Here is a 24,344-nt window from a genome sequence, read left to right as displayed (position 1 = left end):
CTAAACTTATACTAATTAAGCTTAATATGCCTATATAATTTTTTACTCTAAAATTATACCTAAGGCGGCTGAGGTTATTATTAGGAAGTTAATAAGGCGGCTATAATTGTTGGAGGAGGGTATAGAGTTAATAGAGGTTGAAGCTAATAACCTTTATAACCACACTGCAGAGAGGAGTAAGAGGAAGCAAAGGAAGCGTGCTATACTCTCTTGCGAATTAGTGCTTACTACTAAGGTAATAAGGGCAGTTGTTACTACTAAAAGGGCTACTAAGGAGCTTAAAAAACATACTGAGATTACGCAAGAGTAAGCTAAAAGAGGCCGCTAGGCTACTGCTGTAATTGCTAAGGAGCAAGTTAAGGTTAGGGGGAAGGCTCGTATTACTGCTATAAAGCTTAAGAAGGTTACTAATTAACATTAGAGGGAGGCTGGTAAGGCAGGAAAGGCAGTAAAGAAGGCATAGAAGGCCTTTTAGACTGCAGCTAGTATATATAGAAGGAAGCTTACCGAGGACGCTCTATAAGCAGTAACTTAGGCTGCTAAAGATATAGCATTTATATAAGTTACTGCTAAATAGCTTTAAGAACAAGCTAAGGTGTTACTTAATACTACCTTTACTGCTTTAGCACACTATAAGGAACTTATTGCGATCTTAAAGAGGATTAAGGAGGCAGCTACTTAACCAGACGAGCTGCCCAATAAGGAGGAGGATAAAGAGGAGGACGATAAGGATAATAAGGAAGATAGCGCCTTAAGCAACGAAGAGGCCTTAAAGGAGGACTTTAACCCGCCTACTCGCGGTTATATAAGCCTTTTAAGTAATACACCGTAAAAAGTCGATATAGACTCTCCTATATATATTTAAGGCTTTATTTAAGTTTAATAATGAAATAATACTTTGCGATGGTTTTTACTAGCGATTTGCCTGCAAATTAGTATTTGGTAGTATTTTAGTGTTCTAAGGGCGGTTAGATTTCCGTTATAACTAGGTGGTCCGTTATAACCTAGTGAGTTACGTTATACGCTTTAGAACCTTACCCTTAGGGCCTTAAACTTCTCCTCTTACTAAAAGCTTCTAATATAGTTCTAAAAGAGATCTCTTCCCTTAATCTTTTACTGTCGTACGCTCCTAGTTCTCTACCAGATTCTATTTAATATTTTATTTTTTTAAAATGGCCTTATAATCTAACGGTTAAGAAATAGTGTTCTTTTAGGTCTTAAGGAGGATAGTATTTATAAAAGTAGCGTTTCTTTATATAAGCCTTTTCTTCCTTTATTACCGTGCAAGTATGTTTATAAATTAAGGAGACTTATCTTAAGATCTATATTATATAAATAGTTAGAATTAAACCAGTATTAGCTTTAGTCTTAACGCCGCTTAAAAGGGTAGAAAGTATATCAACTTTAAAGGAATTATTATCGTTAAAGTTTTTAGGGTAAATTTTACTAGTACTAGCTATATTTATGGCGTTATATAATATGGAGTAAAGGTTTAGTTTTATAGTTAAAATTTTGCAGATATCTAGATGTTATCTAGATATTATCCAATATCCAGGCTATCCTTAAATAGGATTATTATCTGCCCGACCGGATAGGATAATCTATCCTCTGTAGGTCTGACTACAAATCTCGCCAAAGTCTCTTAGACCAAGAAAACGATTACCGTCCTAAATTAGCTTAGCGGACGGTGCGGATATTCCTATATCCGCAATCGATTTCTTGGTCTGAGCTTCTGAGGTAAAGGAGTTACCGAAGGTTAAACCCTTCCTCATAGACAATTATCCCTATCTATGTACAACGTGTGCTTCCCAATCTGAACGGTAGCTACCACAACGCAGACAATAATAATTAGGGCCGGAAGGAGCTACTCCTTCCCAGGTTTTGCCACAATTTGGACATTTATGCGTTTTGATACGTTCGAAACTACCTTTAGCCATGAAAAGCACAACGTCAGCTGCGAAGCCATAAGCTTCTTCAAGCAGAATCCTAAACTCCGGCTGCTCTGAAAGTGTTTCCATATGCTCGCAAGCAATCTTTACAACCAAGTCACGAAGTCCTCGATCATTGCCAGGAGTCGAGCTGTATATCTCTCTGATGGCATGCGGGAAGTCGTCCATACTCCAGCATGTTTCAACGCTCTTTCGAGACTTTTCGATTGCTTTTGACTTCAGAGTCGGGATGTTGTACTTGTCCGCAATGCCGTACACTTTGGCATTGAAGATCATAGGCGAGGTACTAGCCTGGTAGTCGAAGTGATACAAAAAATTGAGCATTGCTTCAACGATCGGGAGATCATCGTCTGGGAGTTCTATCGTGCCCTCGGCTGCCTCCTGGTCACGTTTGTTAATATTACATACGAGATGAAATTGTTCATACCAGGCGTACTTTCCAGTCCCCATTACATGCGTTGGAGAACCATTTCGATTGAGCACATAACACCAATCGGTGGGCCTTGTATTCCTTTCCCTCACAACGGATAATAACGTCTGAGAAGTTGGAAGAATTGAAATACCTGGGAAATTAGTACGTATATAAAAACCAGGGCCTCGGTGTATACTCTTTCAGAGCTGCCTGGAAGTAGGCCACTGGACTGCTAGCAGCCATGAAGAAATGCTAATGTAGTTGCGGTAGTAGTTGAGGTGAATGATCAGGGTGAGAGGCAAAAGATATCTTTCTTGTATATGGAGTCAAGCCATTCAAGCACGAATTCGTGTCACGATGTAACTGGGTGCAGGAACACCGACCTCTACCAATGGTTTGGTTGCACAATTCTTACTATGAGTTGACGTAACGTGCCACCCCCCACAAGCGAGACAATTTTTAACACGTTTTCTCAATTTTAGAGGCAATAAAATAGCTTTTTTAAAATTTAAAACTTTAATATAAAGCAAGTATACTCTAGAAAAGTTTTCTAAAAAATTTATTAAAAAAGTTCAAAGGGATAAAATTTTATTACTAATTTTCAGTTTCTTTAATTTAGCGTAAAGATCGCAATACGCTAGGTGGATCCTTATTACTAACAAACCGGGTTTTCCTAACTATTTTTTTAATTCTAGTATATTTTTAACTTTCTTTCTACTTAATAAAGTAAATTTCTAAATATATAGTTCGTTCCTAAGATATACTCTCTTCTCTCTCTAAAGAAGTTATTTTATATAATAAAAAAAGGAAAAAACACGCTATTTCTATTTCTAGATAAGATAGAAATAGCTACTAAAAAGTGGCTAAGAGCAGCAGGATCCTTAAAAGGAGGCAACTCTTACTAGGTTTTTAGTAAATAGATAATAGGGGTATAAAAGGATAAAAATAAATTATAAAAAGGATAGAGATAGGCGTTAGGGTTTTTTATAATCTTTTTTATTATTTTCTTATTGTTTGATGGTTGTTAATAACCTAGTATTCTATTAGAAAGTGGTAAACCCCTAGCTTAAAGGTTTATAAACTACTAGGATATAGCTACTAGTATATATTAAGCTGCCTAAAGAGGATTTATATATATAGGGCTATAGGGCTACGGCCTAGAGACTATATACGTAGTATTATATATAGGGGCTCTAAAAAATCAACCTTTATACCTTTATATAGTAGAGCCTAGGAACCTAGTAGATAGTTATTAGCGTTCTATTAAAATCGTGCTATAGACTACTAGAGTAAACGTAGATATATATATATATAATAGCGCAGCGCGGGTTGCTAGGACGTAGTAGTAATGTAGAAATTTTTTTGCTAAAAGGGTAAGCCCTAACGGGAGAGCTTAAAAACGACTAGTACGTCTATATATTGAAATCTGACTTAAATTACGGCATTTATAATATGCGTCCCCCTTCCTCCTATATGGTAGATAATACAATATAATATATACGGTACTATACGGCACCTATACGGCACGGTAACTAAGCTATATACGCTCTGGGAAGTCTATAATAAGACTTTACCTAATAGCCTAGACTTACCGCGCGGTATTCCGTCTTTCTCTATACTTTAATTAATCTAGCTATATTCTAGTACCATTAGTAGTATAAGTACTTAGGTATAGGGACGTTGTATACCCCTACTACTGCTAGTACTAAGCTAAGCGCACTTATTAAATATAGGAGATAGGAAATAGGGGGCCTAGGTTAAGGCCCTAGGATAAGACACCTAGATATAGATCTATATTCGTCCTATTACTTCTTTAGGGCAGAAATTATACTATAAGTAAAAGGACTATAGGCGAGTATATATATATAGGGCATTTAAATAGGAGCAAGGGCAGGATTATATTAATCTTTAGTATTTTTAAATTTAAAAAGAGATATGGTATAAATAGTAAATAGGGCAAGATAGGCAATTAGAACACTCTTATACTGGAGTTTTAGAGTAGCGGCCTAAGGGTGTTTTTCCTCCCGTTAATGTAGTACGGACGTATTACCTAGAGGAGTACACTCTATATTACTACTTACGTCTCCCTTAGAGGTTTTTTATACCTATTGTTAGGAATAAGGTAAGTTGCCGTCGTATGAAGCATATTGCCGTTACGTGTTGACGTGGCCCTAGCGTGGTGAGGAACCTTAAGTTCCTTACCCCTTTCCTTATTCCTATTAATAAGAATTAACTAATATTACTGTAACCCTACTTAAGTAGTCGTTATTAGTAAGTCACCCTATGTTTCTAATTGTCGGAATGTTAGTTATGTGACGTGGTTATAAGACCATGAAGCGAGACTAGCTAATCTGACCTTGGAGTAAACCCCTATTTCTAGACATTAATTAACTACTAACTTTAATACCGCATACGTACCACTATAAGTGATATTTATGCACGTTGATAAAGCGAGTATACCGATACTGATTAGTAGACGTATAGATTAGGAAATACGCAATAGCAAAGCTTAAAACCACGCATTAGCTTAACTGCTAACGCGTTAGATCGCAGAGCTATCGCCCTATTTTAGTTAAAGGAGAAAACTATATTACCCTTAAAGCTCAAGACCATGTATTAGCTTACTGATGCGTTAGATCGCCTAGAGAATCGTACCTTTATTTAGAGAGAGCTACGTTACCCTCAAAGCTCGAAACCACGTATTAGCTTAACTGTTGACGTATTAGATCGCCTAGAGGACCCTCAAAGCTTAAAACCACGTATTAACTTAACTGTTAACGCGTCAGATCGCCTAAAGGACTGTATCTTTGCTAAGAATCGTCTACAGTTTCTAAGAACTGTAGATTCGTCAATAGGATATATACACACCTTTACATCCTTACTTTAAACCTTAACTTCTTCAAACTAACGACTACCCTTATACCTATCCTTACACCTACCCTTATACACAAAGACACGATAATATGGAAATTAACTAAAAGGAAAGAATTACTAAATACGGCTACGGAATTAACTTAGAGACAGCTACGGATAACGACCTAACGGAGTATGTAGAGACCAAGATGCACCTATACACACAATCCAACCTTATAGACTTTGCACTGTAGATAGTGTTTTAGGAAGACTTTAAGAACTTTACGCTAGAGACCTTTAAACGAGTACAATCTAATACTAAAATGGGAATCCGTTAATACCTAGTTAAGAAAGGAGTATATATTACTAAGCAAGATAAGAGATACTCCCTTAGCAAGGTGCTAATGGATATTGCTAATAAAGAAGAGTTTTATAAATGGACGGATAAGGAGCTTATTGTGGCCCTTACAGAGGTAAAACTAATAATTATAACAACTCTATAAAACCAACTTAATTCAACCTTAGATAAGCTTGTTATACCTCTAGCCCTACTATTAGCTACTCCACTAACTCTACCAGCTATCCCAGCTGCCGTACTACCAGCTACTCCGGTTGCTACACTGCCAGCTACTCTAATTGCTACCCCCGCTACCCCTACTACCCCTCCCAGTCCTTAATCCTCCAACTACAACCAAATTTACACTCTTATTAACCAACTACTATAGCTAAGAGAGTAGTAGCCGTAGTAGCTACAAATATATATACTACCTAAACCAGCTGTGCCTAGTGCGGAGTAAGGACCTAGATATAGCAAGGAGGTGGCCATAATTACAAAGATCTACACAAACGACTAAAAGTATAATAGAGTTAATAACAGCTTTGACTTTAAGCTGACTATCTTCTATAATATCTATAAGAGATCTGGCTTACCACTAGAAGGCTACGTAGTAGCATTCCCTAGTATACTAAAAGGGCTTGCTTAGGACCACTACTATAACAGCAACCTTGAGTTAAGACCTTTTACGGAAGCCTGCAACCACATATAATAGTTCTTTAAAGGGCCAGAATACTACTATAAGAACCTTACGGAGTGGAACAGCATAACCCTCTAAGGAGTTATAGACGAGAACCCTAATAAGTTAATTTATTAGAACTTCTAACTGCTTATAGATAAACTGCTAAAGTAATATTATAGACTATACCTAGACTTTCGTACGAACCGCATTCTTATAAATAAGTTAGTCACTACTTACCAGGGAGTGCTAGCATGCCGTATTACTGTCTCTAACCCCTTAAAAGACCTCTTTTAGTTAATCAGTAAGCTATAATTCTCCATTATTACATAGGAAAAAGAACACCCCCTATAGGCCTTAATAAGATCGTCTTACCAAACCTTTTTTACGGATTAACGTTACTATTAAAATAACCAAAATTAAGACCAAAACACTAATCGCTACGGCAGTAATCGCCCCTATAGAACTAACGGCGGACTAAAGGCTAAGTGCTACGTCTATAAGAAGGAGGACTGCCGTTTATAGAAATATATAGAGGAGGAGCGTAATTAATCCAGAGACGATTATAAGAGACGTTTTATTAATATTAAGGGCCGCAATAAGGGCAACTTTAATAACTACTTTAAATAATACGTCGCCGCCTGCGAAAGAGATAAAGAGGATAACTTAGACTTTAAAGCCTACATATAAGACGCTAATAACTCTAGGAGCAATGCCAGAGAACCTAACGATAGTTCTGCCTATATTACCACCTTTAGAACACTTACTATAGAGAAAGTAATCTCTATAAGCGTAGAGCTAGCTAATAAGGCTTGTATACACCTACTTATAGCTTTAAAACTTACTACGGAGTCTACCACGAAACCTTACACAGAGACTAACCCATTCGCCTGTAATACGACTATAACCATAGCGTTACAATACACCTCGACGGTCTTTATAGGAATTATAATCGATATAGGTGCTTCGCGTAAGTCTATAGCTGGCTACGGCCAATTCTAAGCCCTATAGGCCGTAGACAAGTCTATAAGTCTTAACACGTTAACTAAGGGCCAAGTAACTATCCAATTTGGGATTAGAGCCTCTACGTCTATCGGAACTATAGACGTTAACAGCCCTATAGGCAAGGTATAATTCCATATCGTTAAAGTAGATACTTCTTTCCTACTTTACTTAGCAGATATAAATAGACTCTATATTAAATACGATAACCTAAAGGACGTCATTATTACTTACACTAAAAAGGTGCTAGTAGTTAGACGATTTGGCCACCCGTTTCTCATATAGAGCTTCTCTTTACAGTCTTATCTAGTTAAGTCCTTTAACGCGAACCCTTACTACTTAACTAACGTAGAGCTACAACGTCTACACCGTTAATTTGGTCACCTATCAGTTAATAGACTGCAAAAGCTTCTTAATAAGACTGGCTACGGCTATAATACTAATAGATCCGCCATTAAAGAGCTAACCAGACTCTACTACTACTGCTAGAAGTTTAGCAGATCTCTAAGTAGATTTCGCTTTACCTTACAAGACGACGTTAATTTTAACTATAATATTATCGTTAACATTATATATATTAGCGGCTCCCCCCTACTACACGTAGTTAACGAAGTAACTTAATTTTAAACTGGTAGATAGCTACAAGATATTAGCGCCAAGTATACTTAGGACGTTCTATAAATATACTAGATCGATAGCTATTTAGGACTACTAGACTTAATCACCATAGACGCTAAGAAGAACTTTATTAGTAAGGAGTTTAAGCACTACGCTACTACTATAGGAGTAACTATAAAGTTAGTTCTAGTTAAATTACACAATTCCATTAGAATGGTAGAGCGCTACTATAGTCCGCTACGACGAGCCTACCAAATTATTATATCTGAAATCCCTGAAATCAGTAAGGAGATGGCCCTATAAATGGCTTTTAAAGCTATTAATAACACGGCTAGCTTAGAAGGCCTAGTCCCTACACTCCTAGTCTTTAGAGCCTACCCCTAAATGGTTAAATCGGACGCACCATTACCTTCAGTCGCACAGCGAGCTGCGGCTATTAAGAAAGCAATGGTGGAAATCTAGAAGCTTTAAGCTAAATAATAGATCGCTAACGCTCTTAATACGCGAAATAGATAACGAACTAACGCTATTCACGGCCTCCCACCTAGTTCGCCTATCTTAGTCTAGAGAGAAGGCAATACTAGCCAAAGCGGTTATTGGGACGGGCTATATATGCTACTTACCGTTAACGGTAAGACCTATACCGTAAAGCTACTAAATAGGCCTACAACCTTCCGCTCTATAGTCGTAAAACCTTATCTACTAGACCTATAAAACTTAGTTAAACTACAAGAGTCTATTAAATTAGCTGAACTAGTACCTACACTAGCTAAACTATAGCTACCGCCAAAGCGAGGCAGAGGTCGCCCCCATAAATACCTATTGCTTACGGCCGTCGCAGACACGGCTATTACGGACGCTACAATAGACATAGATGCCCTTATAGGTGATATTGCAGACATAGCCAACATCGCTATTTACTTGCAGGATAACAATACCGCAGATATAGCTAACACTACTATTTACTTACAGAACGATGGCAATACCTAGTTTAGCGCTTTATAGCAAAAGGAGGTTATAGGCCTACTTAAGAAAGGCGTCTTTAAGATTATTAAGCTACACGATATACTAAAGGGGGTTAAACTCTTTAATTCACGGTTTGTTAACAAGATTAAGAATAAAGGAACTAATAAAGCCTTTAAGAAATCACGACTTGTTATATAGGCCTATAACGATTTAGAGAAAGAGCTAGTTCTTACTCAGTCACTAACAATTTAACGAGTTAGCCAGCGGCTGATTCTCTGTATCGCTGCTACGCTACCGTAGATATAACTCTACCTCCGAGACATCTTATAAGCCTATATCCAGTCTACTACGAACCTAAACCGCGAGTTTTACGTATAACCACCACACGAGCTAAATAAACAATTGGGAATTAATAAGGACTCTATTCTAAAGGTTGTAAAGCTACTTTATAAAGTGCCTAAAGCTGGAAACTACTGGTTTAAGACCTACTATTTATACTATATTAATTAGCTGCGAATGGACCAGTCTATATACAACCCTTACTTGCTTTACAGCAATAAACCTTTTAAAATCGTTAGCTTACAGACTAATAATACGCTGTTCCTTATAGATAACACCTTTATAAAGGCTAAATAAAGCGAACTATATAAGGCTAAATTTATGGCTAAGGAGCGAGAGCAACTGACCACTAATATACTAGTTAAGTTTAATAGAGGACTTATTTAATTGGCATAAGACAAGAGTATTACGCTAACGCAAAAGCGCTAGTGTAAGAACCTTAGTGTGGTTAATACTACGCTAGTAGATAGCATTAGCTCTAAAGAAATTACGCGCGGCCTACTTACGCTAAAGGACTAGTATATCACTTAACGCGCTAGAGGAGCCTATATTGCCTTAATCTGTTAACCAGAGGCTTTATTTAACTTATCCTTTGCTACCTAGGTAACTAATCCTAAAGAGGTAGACGTAAAGGAGTTAAATAAGCGCCTAAGTTGGTAGATTTAAAACTTATACAGAGGTCTTAAGTTTATTAAATTAGAGGCTAAGACCCTATAGCTCTTAGTCTTTATAGANNCTTCCTTTACNAANAATAAGGACCTNTCTTNANAAATTAGCTACATTATTANACTAGCTAANNTAACTAAGAAGGCNAANNTTNTCNATTAGAGCTTAATTAAGTGTAAAAGAGTTACTAGAAGCGTTCTGGCTTCTAAACTCTATAAAATAGCTTATGGCTTTAATATCGCCGTCGCTATCAAGTCTATGGTAGATAAGGTCCTATAGATTAACCTCCCGCTTATACTTTGCACCGATTCTAAGTTGCTATATAACTGTTTTATACGACTTGGAACTATATAAAAGAAGCGATTAATAATTAATGTAATGTGCCTGCGATAAGCTTATAAACGTCGGCAGATTACGGAGGTTAAATGGATCAATAGTAAAGCTAACCCTGCGGACGCGATGACTAAGGGGAAGCCTTGCGTTGCCCTATAGCGACTTATTAATATAAACTAGGTCGATATATAGGCTGTAGGTTAGGTGGAGCGTAAGGAGCAATAGAAGGTGGTTTTCAGGTTGTAACAGTGCTAGGGCACGCCACCCGCCATATTCTGCGGACCCTAAATTTAACTAGCTAATTAGGATTTTCCATCCCCAGGATAGAAAATCGCTATTGGCTTGCTTACTACTAGCGCCTTGGCGGCCCTCGCGATATGTTAACCTGTTACCCCTAATAATCCTTCTCCTTCTTTTCCTTAGCTTAGTGTCCCCGTAATACAGCATTCTATAAGCTTCTATTTAGAGGTATTAGTATAAGCCGTAATACTAGTTGTATAATTACGGACCTATAAGAGGAGCGTGGAAACTATTGCGTATTAATTAGATCTTTAGCTATTATGTATATGCTACAAATAGTCTAGAAATAGACTTGGCTTTAGAGTATAGATTAGCCTTCTTCTTAGAGTTACTCTAGTGTCGGAATGTTAGTTATATAACATGGTTACAAGACCACAAAGCAAGACTAGCTAATCTAACCTTAGAGCAAACCCCTATTTCTAGATATCAATTAACTACTAACTTTAACACCGCATACGTACCACTATAAGTGATATTTGTGCACGTTAATAAAGCGAGTATACCGACACTAATACTAATTAGTGGTTAAATATATAGTTAACTATAGAGCAGCTAGGTTTTCGAATAGAAGAGATAGTCTTATATAGGGGTGCCATATGCGCTTATATGGAATGGATCCCGGCAATACTATGCTACCTTAAACTTGCGGAAAACTAGTAATAGAAGTATTATTAAGTACTAGGAGATACTAAGTTGCGTTTATTATATAGAATAACTACATTTACAAAAATTTGGTTAAGTACTTTAGGTTAGAAGTATTACTAAACCTATAGTCCTAAAATTAACGTCTAAAACGTGTTAAACAACTACGCATACAAAGATTTGGTTAAGTACTTTAGGTTAAAAGTGTTACTAAACCTACGGTCCTAAAGTTAACGTCCGAAATACGTCGATAATATCTTAATTGCCTACCTTTTAATAGTAAACCTACGAGATTCTACAAAGCTAAAAAAAAAAAAAAAAACCCTACCTACCTTCGACGTATGACACCCCGTTAATTCTATACCTACTATAGCGTTAACCTACCTAAAGAAGTATAAGAAAAGCATTAACCCGGAGACGTAAGATATAGACATTAACCCTGTAAACGCTAAGGAATAGGACCTAAATGGATTCTTAGTATACTGTATAGTATACTATATAGATAGCGAATATAACAATATTAAGCTATAATGTTATATAAAGGAGGACTTTATTAGATGGATAAAGGAAATATAGGCTCTCGCGAAGAAGGACGTTATATAAGACTTCTGTAACTTCCTTTAGGAGAATAGAGTATTTATCCCTATAGATGGGGGTGCTATTAAAGACAATATCTAGAAGTAAGTTATTAACGTAAAAGAAGAGCACGAATGGACTCTATAAGAGGTTAAGCACTAACTATATACTAAGAGGAAGCTTAACTTATAATAAAATCTAAATAATACGCTAATAGAGACGCGCTCTAATTCTATTACTCTAGGCACAAGTTCTTACGTTCCGCATTTATTGCTTCTACCTCTATCTTTAGCTCCCTAGGATCTACTAATTTAACCAGCAACGTTAACTACTACCCCTTAAGAGTAAACGCAAGATCCCCTTGCTTCGCGATTTAATAACCTTTGAACTCTATTATAGGAAGATTAGGTACCACGCCGTGTTCTACCGAGCCCTATATCTCTACTGCAGCCTATAAAGCAATCCCTACCTTAATCTCTAATGCAATTTTAACGTGGTCTAATACTACTTAGAGGCACCTTAAAAATGCTTATAGAGCTTATAAAGCTCTATGCGGACTAGGAGAAGAAGTTTAGCGGGGAACTATATAATATCCTTAATTCGAAGCTGCGTATCTTCTATAACTGTTGCTAGAAGGTTAGACTAGAACCTAACTAATATTATAACGCCTATTCTGTTATACTTAAGGGCCGCGCCAGTACCTTCTATTATAATTATTTGGCAGGAAAAGGATATAATTTTAACCGAATAATATATAAGATAAGATGCCACTTTAAAATAGAAGAGAATAAGCAGCAATATATGTTGGAGTAGAGAGAGACTACCTTTTTAAGAATTATTGCTATGAACCTAGGTGTCTCTTGGCTTAATTGTCTTTAAAAGCTCTTTAATTAACTTTAGATAATTTAGCGTAGTTTATTTAAATTATATTAAGAGGACCTTAGCCTACGTGATTAAGTTATTAGCGTATGCTGAGGTATTAAAAAATGCAATTTTGCTCTCTTTAACCCTATAAGTACTTATGAAGGAGTATATACTTAATTAAGATCCTCTATTGGCACCACTTTATGCTCTTAAGAAGTATAGTAATTTAATGCCTAACTTTAACCTATCTTAATTGACCTGGCTAACTAATACGATTATAACTGGACTGATTAAATATATAGTGGACGTGGTAGGGGATATAGTAAAGGGTACGATTAATGTTAACTATAAGGCAATTATAGAGGTCCTTGTAGAGGTTTACTTCGGAGCAATTATTAGAAGAAGTACTATATTTATAAGAAGCCAAATTACTAGTTAACTAGACACCCTCTTAATAGACAAAAGGAGGTATATAATAGGTTTCGCTAGAGTATATAAAACGTTGGAAATTAAGAGGTTATTATAGCCTACTTTTAAAACTTCCTGGTTTAATATAAAGGCAAAGAAGATCTTAAGGGTAAGGTTAATAAGGCTGAATAGCTCCTTATAAATATGGAAATTAAGAACTACTCTCCTGACTAATACTTTACTAAGTATAGTGAGGTAAATGGCATATAAACCGTTGCTATCCTTAATAACTAATCTACGCTCTATTCTATTATAAAGTTAGATATCTTTAATAAGCTAAAGAAAAGTTTCGCGTTTTCCTTTAACGACAGATACTTAGTAAATGTTTTCTATAGCATTATGCCAGATACTAGAGCCGTAGGAGTATCTATAGTAGGAGAGCCTTAAGTTCAAGCTCTTTAGCAGCTTAATAGCTCTGTTTAAATTAACTAATTAACAGCAGGCTAATATACAATTCGCTTTGGTAAGGGTACTGTAATCTCTCTTAGCATAATTAAGGTCCAAACCCCGTTAGGATATATTACTTTCTATATTATCCCCATAAACACCCTATTCCTATTCTATATCTAAGATATAGATAAATTGGGTGTTAAGCTTAATAACCTTAAGAATATGCTTATTTAGGGAGATAATTGGGTGCCCGTTGTACGCAAGTAGGGTTACCCTTAGTTGCTCCTTTAATAGCTAGAAAGGAGTATTACTTAAAGCCACCTAACCGAGTTAGAGTTACGTTAACTATACCGTTGTTTTGGCCACCTATCTGTTTATTAATTACTTAGGGTCCTTTAGCGAGTAGGTTATAAAGTTAAGGTTAAGGTAATTAAATATCTTATAAAGTACTGCTACTACTGCTAAATAAACTAGAAGTCCCCTAGCCGATTTAAGTTTACTCTTAAAGACAACTATAACTTTAACTTCTACATTATTATGGATATTATATATCTTAGCGGCAAGCCAGTACTCTAAGTTGTTAACTTCTTAACCTCCTTCTAAGCCATACGCTTTTTAAAAGATATATTAGCTAGGAACATATAGGATACTCTTTAATTATACTGGATTAATGTCTACCTAGGACCCCCTAATTAAATCGTTTATAATATAGGAAAGAACTTCTTATCTATAGAGTTTTAATAATAGGTAAAGGCAATAATAATTAAGGTTAAGGAAGTCCTCGTTAAGGCATATAATAGTATTAGAAAAGTAGAACGATATTATATACCATTACGCCGTATATATAAGATTATTTCTTTAGAACTAGAGGGTGCTAGTAAAGAGCTTATCCTATAGATGGCTGTTAAGGCTATTAATGATACCGCTGGCCCAGATGGGCTTATACCTACGTTACTAGTCTTTAGCGCCTACCCTTAAATGACTAATAATTCTCTACTATCTCCCTCTATTGCGTAATAAGCTAAGGCTATTTATAAGGCAATAAAGGAGGTATAACGTCTCTATGCTACGCGCTAGGTTAACAACGCACTAGAAATAAGAAATGGCCTAAATACCTTAACTACGCTTAATCTGCCACTTTAATTAGAGGTACGCGTATGGCGTGAAAAGGGAGGATAGTTAGGCCCATATAAACTTATTATAATTAATAGTTAAACTTATACTCTTTAGATACCCTATAGACCTACTTAATTCTGCTTAACCGTTATTAAGCCCTACTATAGGGATAATAGCTCTAAGCCTTTATAGGATACCCTAGAGAATACCCTAGAGGAGAATTATAATTAACGTGCTTTAGAAGGCGAAGGCAATTCTAATATAATTGTAGTAAATATACCGCAACTACGACGCGGTAGAGGTCGCCTAAAGGGATTATAAAATTGCTAATATCTTATTAATTTTGAAGAGCAATTTATTACCGCTATTAAGAATAGAGATAAACTATTAATGGCCTTTATAATAGCTAAAGAGAAGGCTAACTTTAAACTTGTAAAATAGCTCTAAAAGAAAGGCCGTATTATAACTTTAGGAGCTCCTTTCTAAGCATCTAATAAGCAGGAGATTAACGGTCTTATTATAAGAGGAGTCTTTAAATTTAAGAAATATGACCCTACTAAGTTTGATAGAGTCCGTATATTTAAGTTAAGAATGGTTAATAAGATTAAAGGTAAAGCTACTAATACCCCATTTAAGAAGTTAAGGCTAGTTATTTAAGGTTATAATAATAATAGTAAGGAAGTAATCCTTATATAATCCCCTATAATTTAACAAGCTAGTTAATAAGTTATTATTATGCTAGCTCCCTCCTTAATGAAGAATAGGATGGTGGTTTACCTATAAGATATTACTTAGGCCTATACCTAATTAGAGACGCGCCTTTAGTGCTTAATACTAGTATACCTTTTAGAGCAAATTCGCCACTAATATCCTGAGGATATAATTATGGTTGTACTTAAGCCATTATATAGAATCGCAGAGGTAGGAACTTATTAGTAGGCTACCTATAGCAAGCACTATAAGAAAAAGCTTTTAATAACTACTTCTATATTTGATCCCTGCTTCCTTATTATAACTATAGGAACTCTATTTGGAATTATTAGCATATAAACAGATGATATAATTATCTTAGAAGACAACTAATTCTTAGCTCTTAAAGAAGATAAGCTAGTAAAGGCAAACCTTATAGTAAAGCTAAAGGAAAGACTTAACTTAGTAATACTATTACTCTTTAATAAATATATCCTCTCCCTAAATAAGGGCTCTATTGCTCTACGCTAGAAGGGTTAAGGTAAAAATATTAACGTTATTAATATTAATTCTCTAAAGTAAGGATATATAGAGTAACGCGCTTATAGAGCTTATGTAGCTTTTATCTATTAACCTAAGGCTTCCTTTAATCTCTCTGTTACTGCTTAATACTAGGAATTAACTAAGGATAACGTTCTTGCCCTAAATAAGCGTCTTTTTTAGCAAATAAACTATCTTAACAGGGGATTACTTTACGTGCCTATTAACCTTCCTACCGCTAAGCTCTTCGTATTCGTTAATAGATCGTTTATAAATAATAAAGATTTTAGCTCCTAGCTAGGATATAAGATTATTATTATAAATGAATTTACCGGAGAGAATAACTTTATAATCTACGGTAACCTTATTTATTGGAGCTTAACTAAAAGTAAGCGCGTTACTTAAAGCGTTCTAGTGTTAAAGATATATAAAATGGTCAACGGAGTTAATATAGCAATTATAATTGGAACTACCCTTAAGATAATTATAGACCGGCTTAAACTTCCTACTATCCCTATAATCGTATATACCGACTTATATTCCCTCTATAAGTGTTTAGTTAAGCTTAGTACTATAAAGGAGAAGCGTCTTATAATTAATATTATGGCACTTTAGTAGTCCTATAAGCGTTAAGAACTTTTTAAAATCTAATGGATTAATGGCTAAGATAACCTAGTAAATGCGATAATAAAGGTAAACCTAAATAAGGCACTAGAGATGTTTATTAATATAAATACTCTATATATATAAGTTAAAGGTTAGGTTAAGAGGGAAATTTAGAGAAGTTAAGATTTTATGGAACTTTAACCGCCGGTTAAAGTTGTTTAATTAGTTAGATCCTTGCTAAGAGCGCCACGCCTAATTAATTTAGGTAGTGGTATAGACTTCTGCTAACTAATTAGGATTTTCTATACCCGGTATAGAAAATTGCTATTAGCTCGCTTACTACTAGCGTCTTAATGGCCTACCCGTCTTCGCGTTATTTACTAAATTCTACCAACTGCCGTATTGTTGTATATCGTCTGGTTTTATTGCATATTATCTAGTTTTATTGCATATTGTTTGGTATTGTTATATACTGTCTGTTTGTATATATATATGGCAACCATAAAAAGAAGAGTTGCTAGTGTTAAGAATAAGGCAAGTTGCCGTCGCATGAAGCATATTGCCGTTACGTGTTAACGTGGCCCTAGCGTGGTGAGGAACCTTAAGTTCCTTACCCCTTTCCTTATTTCTATTAATAAGAATCAACCAATATTACTGTAACCCTACTTAAGTAGTCGTTATTGGTGAGTTACCCTGTGTTTCTAACACCTATATTATAGTAGTAGTCTATATAAACCTAAATAGGGACCGTATTAGATATCAACAGAATAAATAAATGTAGTGTTATATATAGTATAATATAATAGATATAAGTTAAAAAAAATTAAATAAAAAATTAGAAGAAGTTTAAAGTTATTTTAGAATACTATATTTAGTATTATTATATAAGGTAATAACCTTTATACTACTTAGCTACTAAATAAACTATAAAAGGTAAGTAAGTAACTAGTAAGATATTAAGTATAGCTATATAGAATAATATATATAAGCAAGATAACTCTATTACTTAATATATTAATTTATAATTGGCTTTTAGGGGAAAGCTAAGCTTAGTAGAGGAGGATATAGTTCTTTTACATAAATCCCCAAATATATATAGTGTAATCTTGGTACATTGGGAAAATACTAGCAGGCTGAAATTTAAACTACCCGTCAAGTCAAAATCAGATACTGCTAACTCGGCCAATTGGCTGCCAAATAGCTGTCGTTAACGTAGTTAACGTAGTTGACGCATTTAACGTTTTTGGCACACAGCCTACGCGCAGCCTACGCAATTAGCGTATTTAACACGCAACCTAACACGCAACTTAATAGATTTTTTAATTTTCTTATTTTTACTTCTTTTCGCTTAAGCTCTAATAAGCCCCCTAGTAACACTACTAAAAAATATTTATATAAAAAATATTTTTATAAAAAGTTTACTTAGGGAAGTTGTATTATACTATACGATAATATACCTTAAAAGACTTTAATACTTTTATAAGTAAAAAGGTAAATTAACGAAACCGTCAATTGCGTCGAGTTGCCAAATGCCCTCAACTGCGCGCCAATTGCGTCAACCACCGACTATTGAGGCCATTGATAGGGGACAATATTTTGCCGATGTATAATAAAATAATTTAATAGCCAGGCCCTTAGATAGATTAGTTAACTACCGCTTAGCACTACAAGAATGGTTTCTTAACACCGCGTGCTCCTCACGTGAAGTCTTGACAGGTTTAATCAATACAATCAATCAAAATCAATACCAGCGATTTTGCAGAATCGTAATCTAGGGGGCGATTATGGTTTCATTGATTATATGCATCCCTGCCCAGGTTGTTCTGTAACGCAATTCTAGCCGCTGTTGGCTGCATTCAGACCCAACTGCTGTAACTCTATTTAAGACTCGCAACTAAGAATATAGATGCAGAGATTATTTGATCAATTTAAACCCTCAGAGCACCGCCGTATAACAGCAGCCTATTTGATAAGCACAGCCTATGCCCTCCTCTCCAAAAATAGCAGCTATACAATAATTATCAGAAAAAATGGAGATATTCCTCTACATTTGAGGCAAAATAGTCAATCAAATTCATCTCCTCCCCTTGAGCTGCCAGCGTAATACCCAATATCGCCAAAATGGGTAACGAGTAGTTGCTTTGGTATGAATATTAAAGAAAAAGTCTGCAGTTCAGCTTACAAATGACCCACGCCGAAAAATAGGAGAGTATACAGCATATTAATATTCAGAACTATATGTGTCGCCAGGGAGAAGTATAGATGCTCCTGAAGTCTGATGTATTCATTCAGTGAATGTATGATTTTTTTTTAACCAAGAGTGATACGTGAGAAACATAAGATTTTAGGCTTTAAAACAGAGCCTCGCACATGTAAATTTTAAGCCCCAAGTACAGCCTGGCTTGCGCGCAGACTTCCTACGACTGTGAAAGCAAGTATAGGAGAAATCATGTACGATATCTAGACTACTGTTAGTACAATCTAGCTCCAACCTCCTTACGGGTTGTGAGGCTAATGTACCGTTAAAAGTTTAGCGATCTTATGCTCTTCTTCTTCGTCCGCATCACTGACCTGCACCATCGTAATAAGTTTCATAGCTGGCGGTCCAGTCGGCATCAGCATCATCGTAAACCACAACATTGGGTCGTCACTCAGTATGTCTGTCCTATTCGCTAACGTGTAGATAACCGCAATAGACACAATTGGCCATACCACGAATCGCACCATGAGGACAAATATAGTGGTCAGCCATGGCGTGCTTGCAGTATGGGTAGACGCGTGCATTGCGCTGGCCCTGGAAGTGTATAGAGAAACACCAGCGACGATCAGTGGAAGTGGGACGAAAAGCTGGCCTACATTTTCAAGAGATACTGTTAGCCAGGCGCTAAACCAGCCGCCATCGGATGTATCGTTGAAGAAGGCGCGGTGGAGCACAGGTATGAGACCAATAATAGCCCCTAAGACAGCTCCTATTAGAGGTGCATTTAGGAAGTCATTCAAAAATAGGAGCCACCAGCGGGTTCGGGGATGAAAGTCCAACCAGCGCCGCTTATCGACGAAGGAGGGACGGCGATCATAGACGACTGAATTCTCGCGCGGTCGTGATGGGAAAAAGGATACGGATACTACTGATGCCATGCGAGTGCGCGGTGGAATTAAAGAAGTCTCTTCATTGGCACCGTCCGTTGGAGTATTCCCATCCTCAACTTCATTATCATCTTCCAATCCATCTTTGTCGTCCGGCGGATCTGGCGCGTGCTCAGTGTCAATTAACCGTGGGCCTACTGCAAAAGTGAGGCAGCTTGAAACTGTAGCAAAGACAAGGAAGTAGGATTTTGCGCGCTCGATGGCGTCTCTCGTCGATTCATCCGTCACAACGAGGTGACTGAGAATACCAGTTTCGTCTAAAGATTGAATGAGCAGAAGCGGGTAGCTGGTCGTGTTGTTGAACATTATCGCTGCTGTGATCCAGTCGGGGAATTTAAGCACCAAGTGTGCGGCTATTCCGACTAAGAACGAAACGATATGGCAGAGAAAAGCCCATATGAGGATGATTAGATAACGATGTGCGGATCCAGAGTGTAACTCCGAACCGATCTTGGTAAGCAATAGCGCAGGTAGAAACACCTTAACGCACACTTTGGATATGGACTTTGCGGAAGAAGTTTCCAAGAGCTTGAATCGGGCTGTAAGAATTCCATAGAATATGACCAGCAGCACCGACAAGCTGGCTTGGACGGCAGCGAGTAGGGAGGGGAGTAAACCAGCAGGGGTCATGGCCACAGTAATTGGGCAAAGAGTATGCATGTCCGTCTCTAGACGACATTGATGGGGCTCGCTGTGAGAGTTATATACATGGTGGTTATTGCTTTTGCTGCTCCCCAACGCTGCGATTGAGGGTGGAAAGTGGAGCACGCAATGGGAGGCGAAGGCGAAGCACGTGCTTCAACATCGCTAAACCTTCCGAGTTTGGAATGGTTCCTTGCATGTGGTACCCGCACCAGTTCACCTCAAAGATAGAGTTCTGTGTATTACTTGAACAAAAGTCCACATGCTATGCAAATTATGGAAGTTTTTTGTTTTGCATTTTCCTCCACTTATGACTTCCAGTCTGAATTCATGCATCTAATGGAGTGCTGCCTACTCAATTCTTATCCTGGCTCGGAGTGAGAAGAACCGGCAGTGCTGAACTATGCGGTTGAGCTTTCCGGTGGGGACATACTGTCTTACATAGCATGGTTCTGTCAATAAGAAAGTTAGAGATACCTTAGTTGTATTTAAAAGGCTTGTAGAGAGATATTTGGTTATTATTTTCATATCTAGTTTCAGAGGGATAATGTACCCGTTGCTATAAACTAACTCCTATCAATCTAAAAACACAAAGTTAAGGAGCAGTTCGCTTTATCTTGTTAGCATTTTGCGGAGAATCCTTAGGTGTTCGAGTTTGCTATACCACCTATGCCTTTTACGATGTATAAGGCTAAGTTTGTACCCGTTGTCATAGCAAGTATCCTAGCCTTTAGAATATATAATAGGAGTTAAGGGAAGGAACGACAACGCTAATACCCTAGAACCCCTAAAGCTAAGTAACCCCCTAAAGTTACGCGACCTCCTTATAGTAGATATTACTATAATATATATTAAAAGAATAGTAAGGTCTTTATAACTAGCTTATATAAAAATAACTAGATAATTATTAAGAGAGAAAAAAGACTAGCTAAAGAAACTAATAAAGAGCTAGTTAAACGTATTCTTAAAAGCGGCTTTAGATTAGTTACCTCTTTACTAGATATATAATTATAAGATTTAATTAAAACTTAATAACTTTTAAAACTATAGCCTCCTGAATAAGTAAACTAGAGATAAGCTTAAAGTAATATTTAATTAATAATCTTAATAAAGAGTTTATTAAGCCGATTTAAGCTCCTTTTACTTTTCTTATCCTTTTACAAAAAAGGCTAATAGTAGCGTTTATTTTTCTATTAACTACTAAAAGCTAAACACTATTATTTAAAAGAATTATTACTTTTTTCCTTTAATTAATAAAACTTTTATAGGTTTAAGTTAAGTAAAGGTCTTTACTAAACTTAATATTTATTAAGCTATCTATTAAATTAGAACAGATTCTATATTTAAAGACTTAATAATATTTCGTATCTATTATAGATTCTATAAATATAAAGTCCTTCCTTCTAAACTAACGAATTGGCCGGCTATATACTAAAAAGTAAGCTCAGATCCCTAGAACTCGATTACCCTTAATAAATTAGTTACTACTACTTTAGAAACTATTTATACCTAACTATACTTTAGCCCTACGCTATACCGGCGTAGCGCCATATATAATTTATAGATAGGTTATAAATTACTTATATATAGCTAGATTTATAGATAGTAAGGCTATATACCCGTTAAATCTGCCACTAACCTATACTTTAGCCTTATATTTTATTTATATAGTATATATATAGAATAGTATATAAGTTATTAGTATAGATTACTACTGGCGGTTTACTAGTAGGTAGTAAAAGACCTTAGTTAAATAGCCCTTTTTTTTAATATAAATGATCTATTAAGCTAGTATGGAGTAGCGGACTAGGTCTAGGAAGGGTGCTTTTTAAATTAAGCTTTATTATTAGCGTACGCCATAGCCTTACCTATAAGCCGCTAGTATAGCTAGGTTATATTGGGGTATATCTTATATAAGATATTAATAAATTAGGCTTTACCCTATATATATACCGCAGTTCTTATTATAGGTATTGGCTTATTTTTTAATCCTTTAAAATTCCCTTTACTCTACTTTAGTATAGGTTTATTAGGATTTTTTTTTTAAGTAGCCGAAAATTAGGGTCTACGAAACCTGCGATTTACGGCAACTTATAGCAATTTGCTACAAATATATAGGCTACTTATACACCTACCTACCCCGTCTGTATATTTATAGCAAATCACTACAAATTACCGCAAATTATTAAAATCGCGACTTAAACAAGTTAAGCAGACCCTAATTTTTAGCTGTAATAATATACTAAAATTAATTAATTCCAATGCTATAACTATATTATACTAATAACTTTAGTTACTATAATCTACTATAAAGCTCTGTATAAAGCTCTATATAAAGCTCTATATAAAGCTCTATATAAAGCTCTATACAAAGCTCTACACGAAGTTCTATATAAAGCTTTATATAAGGCTCTGTATAAGGCTTTATAGGAAACTCTACATATAGAGGCTCTGTAGGAGGCTCTATATATAGAGGCTTTGCAGGAAGCTCTGTATAAAGCTCTATACAAGGCTTTGCGCAAAGCTCTACATTAGGTCCCCGCTATATTCCCAATAGCCTCTATACGTGCCTCTGCTAAGTATATCCCCTATATATTATCTTATAAATTAGACACTTTATAAAAGATTTGTTCCGTAATATAGGATAATATATAGACCATCTAATACGCTTGCAAACTCTTAAGCTAATTAGAATAGCGCCCGAACTCCTACTAATTCCTAGACTAATTAGAACAGCGCACTAATTTTAGCCCCCTACGTACCCCTATTACCTAATAAAATCTTCTACAAAGCGTTTAAGAGCTTATAGGCGTTGCTTTAGTGCGAAATAAATGTTTTAAATCGCGTATTTTAACTTTAACTGGCTCTACTAAGGCCCTCACCAATAGTCATTAATGCTTTATTCAATGTATTTTAATCTTAAGGTAATAATCTTTAATTCTATATATATAAAGGCTAATTATAACGCAGTTAAAGGTACGAGATATATCGTGCAAAACCTTAACCGCGTTTTTAAAAGGAATCTTCATAATACCTATAAACCGCTCCTTCTATAACTATTTACACCACAACTATATTACGTCTGTTTTTATTACTAGCTAAGTCCCATAACCTTTATAAACTCCTATAAACTTTTACAAACTCTTAGGCTAGTTAAATTGCTTATATCTAGAACCCTAGGGCGCGTTACTAGTATTACTCTTCTATATCCACCTATTACCGATTAGAGTATAGCCAATTTATATTATTTTTAACTCCTATAAACTCCTATAAACTTTTAGGCTAATTAGATGCCTAAACAAAATTATAATTATAGGAAGAAATGGTATAAGGGTTAGCGGAAGACTAGGGCGGGCGGGGTAGAGGTTTGTCTACGCCTAATACTATAACTAGGTTGTATTACAGCAATTAGTTTAATAAACCTAGAAGAATTGCTATCTATTATTAGGGAAGCTTAGCGTAAGGAAAATATTCTATTATAAATGGCCGTTCTAAAAGCATATCTTAAACGAATACTCTAGCATATAAACCTAGGAGGCCACCCTTAAACCCCTTGTTTTAAATAAATACGCACCTTAAGACGTCTAATATTTGGTTTTAGTAATATACTTTTTTAATCTTAATGGGTAGGATTACTATCTAGTTAGTTTTACTAAGTAAGCTTAGTAATAAATAGTTAGATAATATCCGGAAGCTTAATAGTTCTAATCCGTACCTTATTACTGCTAAGAGTAGGAACCTAAATAGGGCCCTAATTAAAAAAGTAAAGGATGGTATGTATACACATATACTTCTTAGTCCTAAGTAGGCCTTATTAAAGTCTTTCCGAGATATATTAAAGAGCTTAGAACTATAGGCTAGGATTAGACTTATTATAATTAATAAGTATTATCTAGTAAAGTAATAGGAATTATTCTAACTAATGTTTATAATGTTAGGCGAGCTATAGACAATACTTCGTTAGGATATAATTTAGTTTAGTTATTTTACTATACTTTATAAGGAGGCAGAACAACTAGTTCTTAGTAACGCCGGTTTTCGCTTTATAGGTGACCATATATACTTAACTAAGGTTATTAAAACTTCTATAAATCGCCCCAATGTCTTAATCTACGTACTACCGCTTAGTAAAGGCAAGGTAGATTTATGGGACGCACTATACTTCTTATTAAACGTATATATAGATTTAGATACCGCAGGCCTGGAGTAAAT

General features: G+C 35.7%; 3 protein-coding genes across 3 annotated transcripts; 1 reads left to right on the top strand and 2 right to left on the bottom strand.

The window, feature by feature from the left end:
- Window positions 1-1,699: 1,699 nt before the first annotated feature.
- On the bottom strand, window positions 1,700-2,614 carry K441DRAFT_619285 (BTB/POZ domain-containing protein). Its single transcript, XM_067645868.1, has 3 exons — window positions 2,558-2,614; window positions 2,386-2,512; window positions 1,700-2,330 (listed from the first exon to the last, which is right to left on the bottom strand). The coding sequence occupies exons 1-3, from the start codon at window positions 2,602-2,604 to the stop codon at window positions 1,785-1,787; spliced, it is 720 nt and encodes a 239-aa protein (XP_067499073.1). The 5' UTR covers window positions 2,605-2,614; the 3' UTR covers window positions 1,700-1,784.
- A 15,641-nt stretch (window positions 2,615-18,255) lies between these two features.
- On the bottom strand, window positions 18,256-20,218 carry K441DRAFT_667430 (uncharacterized protein). Its single transcript, XM_067649833.1, has 2 exons — window positions 18,864-20,218; window positions 18,256-18,803 (listed from the first exon to the last, which is right to left on the bottom strand). The coding sequence occupies exons 1-2, from the start codon at window positions 20,118-20,120 to the stop codon at window positions 18,723-18,725; spliced, it is 1,338 nt and encodes a 445-aa protein (XP_067499072.1). The 5' UTR covers window positions 20,121-20,218; the 3' UTR covers window positions 18,256-18,722.
- Window positions 20,219-24,126: 3,908 nt separating this feature from the next.
- Window positions 24,127-24,342, top strand: K441DRAFT_583567 (uncharacterized protein; the record flags this gene model as incomplete). Its single annotated transcript, XM_067644502.1, has 1 exon — window positions 24,127-24,342. A coding segment is annotated over one exon (216 nt), but the record flags the coding sequence as incomplete, so codon positions are not given.
- Between the last annotated feature and the right edge of the window lie 2 nt (window positions 24,343-24,344).

Source organism: Cenococcum geophilum (assembly GCF_001692895.1).
Source record: "Cenococcum geophilum 1.58 unplaced genomic scaffold K441scaffold_55, whole genome shotgun sequence".
In the NCBI taxonomy this organism is placed as follows: Eukaryota; Fungi; Ascomycota; class Dothideomycetes; order Gloniales; family Gloniaceae; genus Cenococcum; species Cenococcum geophilum.
Note: the sequence above shows the minus strand (reverse complement) of the source record. Positions and strands in the feature narration are given on the sequence as shown.